This window comes from Coffea arabica, chromosome 7c (assembly GCF_036785885.1).
Source record: "Coffea arabica cultivar ET-39 chromosome 7c, Coffea Arabica ET-39 HiFi, whole genome shotgun sequence".
In the NCBI taxonomy this organism is placed as follows: Eukaryota; Viridiplantae; Streptophyta; class Magnoliopsida; order Gentianales; family Rubiaceae; genus Coffea; species Coffea arabica.
The window spans coordinates 38,393,790-38,398,720 of record NC_092322.1 but is presented as its reverse complement, the minus strand read 5'-3'; the positions used below and the strand labels follow the sequence as shown (position 1 = coordinate 38,398,720).

At 33.9% G+C, this 4,931-nt stretch overlaps 1 protein-coding gene across 1 annotated transcript; it reads right to left on the bottom strand.

The window, feature by feature from the left end:
* Nucleotides 1–2,986: 2,986 nt before the first annotated feature.
* LOC113699904 (3'-5' exonuclease) lies at nucleotides 2,987–3,652 on the bottom strand. The gene has a single exon (XM_027220247.2). It carries the CDS (start codon nucleotides 3,650–3,652, stop codon nucleotides 2,987–2,989), a length of 666 nt encoding a protein of 221 aa, XP_027076048.1.
* Between the last annotated feature and the right edge of the window lie 1,279 nt (nucleotides 3,653–4,931).

The following is a 4,931-nucleotide window of genomic DNA, read 5'->3' as shown; positions in this document are numbered from 1 at the left end:
CGTCATCCAAAACATATGTTTCTGTATGCAGACCAACGATGAGATAGGAGCATTTTTGAAAGCACAAAATATGATTTTCTACGGTAACTAAGACATCGACAATTTTGGGACCATATTAGGAGCAAAAGAACAACGAGAGAATAGGGAAAGAAATTAGGGACCATTTCTCTGGTCAACAGAAGTGTTTGTTTTGATGTTTTTAAGCATTTCTGGTATTCTTCATGATTTGCCTAATATTACAGAGCTCGCAAGGCGGCAACGGCAGAGAAAAAAGATCCAAAGAAGGTGGTTTTTGAGTTGCATTGGAATTTCAATTGCCATTGCGATTTTAGCAGTTGCTTACTAATACCCGCGTCAGGCAAGCAAACATCAGGAAGGGTCTAGTTGTAGTGACGCCTCTACGGGTTCTTGCATCAGGAGCATTGATATTGCTTAGGCATAGATTTTGGATGAATGTTAGCTTTGACTGAGACTCTATGGGCTTTTAGCGATTTTGCTGCCTATAATAGTAGTTGGTTCCATTCCTGCAGTGTTAGGAAAATTTTCTTTAACATGACTATTCGGCAGATAATGTGCAGTCCAAAACTAATTGAACTAGAGTTGCAAAAGTGAACTCTAAAGGATAAGCATTCTTGACTTTTGCACCCCCCCCCTCTCTCTCTCTCTCTTCTTAATCTGTGAATACGATGCTTTACATTTTAAGGAGCGTAAAGATTTAAAAAGATCATTGCTGAAACTCAACATGATTGATTGGCTTTTGACAAATTAGCCGACCACAGATATGGTCCCTAATTTCTTCCTCTATTATCTCGCTACTCTTTTGCTCCTAATTTGGTTCCAAAATGATTGATGTGTTGCTTCTTGTAGAAAATTATATTTTGTGCTTTCAAAAATGCCCCTGCCTCACCGTTGATCTAGGTGCAAAAACATATATTTTGGATGGTGACACCGTATAGATCCTCAATTGGCACAAAATTTTAATTAAATGACTTAATTCATACAATAACACGTTAAGAGACAAAATTGGCTTTAGTAAAATAGTTTGAGGACTAAATTGATAATTTTTCCTATACATTATAACTTATAGAGTATAAAAGTTGTGACATTTACACCAATCAACTTGAGCTAAACATATTTCAACTTGTGAGATCTAATCCATTTTACACAACTAATTGAATTTCTCATGAGATACTTAAATCAAGCTTAAGTTTCTCATGAGAACTTAAGTTTATTAATTAGAACACATGAAAACCATCACAGAATATAATGTCGACAAATTGCGGTGGCTTTTCTATCACTCAGAAGTGGATTATATATACTAGGTTAAGGGTACACTCTATGTGTGTCTTATTTAGAAATAAATTATTCTTACGTGAATTAATTTCATTTAAAACTTTTACCATTGGAAAAGAATTTGAGCTTTTAAGTATTAATTTTCTTATAAGCATATAGTTAATTGGACTGATCTTCTATACACTAACAATGTAAACACTATCTTGTTTAAATGAATGCCACATATGATAAACTTGAATTTTAAATCAAAATTTCACTCATGTAGTATTTATCTAATTATGATATTTAGATGGTAGATTATTTTTGATAATTTTTTTATAAAAAATACGGTAACACTTTTTTGATGTAATGCATGTAAAATAAAAAAATAATTAAAAAATAGAGTGATGATGCAAGCAAATAAAAGTTGATAGATAATCTATTATCCAAACAAAACTGTTAGTGCGTATACAAAATTTACTCTAGCTAGTTTGATAGTTATACTACTAATTGGTATTTGTATTGGCAATAAATGAAATTACTACTAGGTAGTTAAGTGTAAAGTATTTTGTAGAATTCCGTAAAAAAAAAGAAGGTATTTTGTAGAAGAAGTATACAGCAGAAAAGAGGGAACTAGGTAAGATTTGAAATTGGCTCCTCTCTTTGAGATTCTCTCCCCATTTTTCATAATGCATATCTGAATACATGCCATGCATCTTTATTTATTATGAAGGGCCATGATCATTTTAAACATAATAATCCTAACTCTTGTTAATAAATAATGAAATGTGCACCACAAAGAATGAGACAGAATTTACCGAAGAGAAACCAAATCCAGATATATAGTTGTTTGGATAGAGAATTATTAGCCAAAATTTATTTGCTTACATCATCATTACAATTTTCAACACATCTTCTTATCTTCCCAATTACCTTTTTATCTCACATACATCATATCACAAAAAGTGCTACAGTAAAAATATCTCAAATAATTTACAATCCAATCAGAGTATTGTCCTCTAAAGTGATCCAGAATTTTTAACACCAAAAGGGGCTCAGGCTTTATAGTATTGAGAGACACAGTTCGGTAAGATCGAAATTGTCAGGAAAACTTGCTAATTCTCATATCACATCAGCCTGGGCTCATAGAGCTATATATTACATCAGATTATTCAGATGCACCAGCTCCAAAAGGAGGCAAATTAATTAGGAACCAGATGGTCATTCTACCTATCATGCTCTTGGGAGAAATGAGGCGGATTTAACTACCAAGCCTTCCCAACCAAATCATAAATTTAGAAGCGAAATACCAAACATTCAACTTTATAAAACACTAAGATAGAGATATATTAAAACGATAAAAAGCACTACAGAAAATACAAAAGGTAATAAACTAATATATCACAGCTTAAGTTTCCTTGGACCAAATTATATGCAAATTAACACCCCGGCCAAAAACTTCAAGGTCCATTTGATAACTTAAGCTAATAACCTAATGGTCAAATTTGCATTTAGCTCTTCACAAAATGCCCTAGAAATATCCTAAATTCCAAACTAACTACAATCTATTAAGAAGTTTATGCCTGCAAAAGGTTTGGCAATCCAACAAATTGCATGCATCATCACAAACCAAACATAACAAAAAACAGAGGAGATAATTCATCCATGATGATCAAATCAACTCATAACTAATTACTTGATTGAAGTTGAGCAATCAATCTTCATCAACTTTCACCCAGTTCCAAGCCTTGAGATCCTTCCCAATCAAGAAAGAAATGAAGGCATCAAGAGAAGCATACTCCACTTGATGCTCACCAAGCCAAAATTCATCCCAATCACTTCTTCCAACCCATTCCTCCTTCTTCACACCTTCCATTCCCACCACCAATTCAGCCAGCTTTTCCATGGATATTTTCTTGCTGTAACCTCTCTCCTCACTTGCCACATCCACCAAATCAACAAGCGTTGAAGAGACGCACAACTCATGCTTCGAGCATCGCAGCAAGGCACCATCATTCTTGTTGGAGACACCCACAAATGTGATGTTAGGGTTGGAGAGGAAGCGCCGGAGTTTGAGCGGCGCGTGGAGCGCGTGGAGCAGTTGGAATACGAGACATTGGTGTCCAACGCATAGTTGGAGGGTGGCGGGAGACTTTCGATGTCCAGGAGTCCATTGGACGCCTAGACCGACCACTAGGCGGCCTTTGCGGATACGGTGGACGTGATGGCGGCAGATTCTGAAAAGCCAGTGTTTGACTACGGAAGGGGTGGAAGTGACGGTGGTGTAAACGAGATGCGGGAGGCGTATTACGACGAAGTTGCGTCGGCGCTGAGGCTCTGACGAGGGTAGTTGTCTTGTGATTGTCGTCCTGTTAGTCATTTTGATGGTTTCTCTGCAGAATAACTACTGTGTTTAGTGTGTGTAGTGTGTGTCGATTATGCGGTTATCGGAGATGAGGGCTCTAGACAACTATAGCGGTTGGCCTATGTAGAACTGAAATAGTTAAAACGGATGATTTTTTTTTTATTTGGGCCTTTAAGGGTTATCAATTTCCAAAACAAAAATAGTTATATGCAAATACTCATATTTCATCATTATTTGTCCGTAAAAATCTGTAGTAGATAAATTGTTGAAGGGAAGAATACAGTTTTAATTCCTAAACCTTGGGCTGTACTTCGCCAAAAATTTAAAAAAAAAATGAAGAAGTTTGGGATGAACCAAATTGGTTTCTTTTGTTTAAAGAATATAGTAACTTATTAGGGAAATTGATATTCAACCAGTGCAAAAAAGTCAGATTACCTAATTGCCTGCTGATTGATATTCCTTTTTTATTTTTTAAATAGCTTTAACAATATTCACAATGAGTCCAAGTATTTTACCTTCCTTTTCAGTCTATGATGATAATTTAAGTAAGTCATAAATGATAAAATTCATCTTTTCTTAGACTTCCTAAAATTACTTTCATTACTATAATTTTGTTTGACCTGACATACTAATTGGTATCAAACAACTTCTTTGAGTTACTTTCATTGCCATAATTTTCCCCTTCACCTTCCTCTTTATGTGAGGATCCAAAAATTTTCTTAATTTATTTTATTTTACTGGCTTAACTAATTATTTAATTCGACTATTTAAAATCTATTTATATGAAAAAATGCCTCTTTTATATTTTTAAAACATTTTGTTAGAAAAAGTTACATTTCGAAAACTCGTTTAGTTTGGAACTACGAGTACACATTTTTCAAGATTATATTTAAATTATGAGTGTATTAATTTTGAAAAAATAAGAATGATCAATAGTAGATTAAGAAAAGTCGTGAGGGCTCGCAAAAATGTATTTATTTTAAACTCCTGTTACAAGCTTATTTAAATATTTAATTGCCTGTTTGCCCCGAATATTATTTTCTAACCTTTTTAGACCTAATTAGAGGGATCTATAGCTTAGTTATACTTTTAAAGTGACTCGTTTCAAAATTTAATTTCTGAAGGTTCGTTAAGTGAAAACAGTGCATACGCGATTGGAGTAAATAATTGAATCGAGAATACAATAGGCTTGGAAAATTGAAGACTTGCACATTAGTCTCAAAATAGGTGTTTTTATGTTTAAGTGCTCAATTATTAGTTAATAATACAATTGTTATAAGAATTTCTTAAAAAT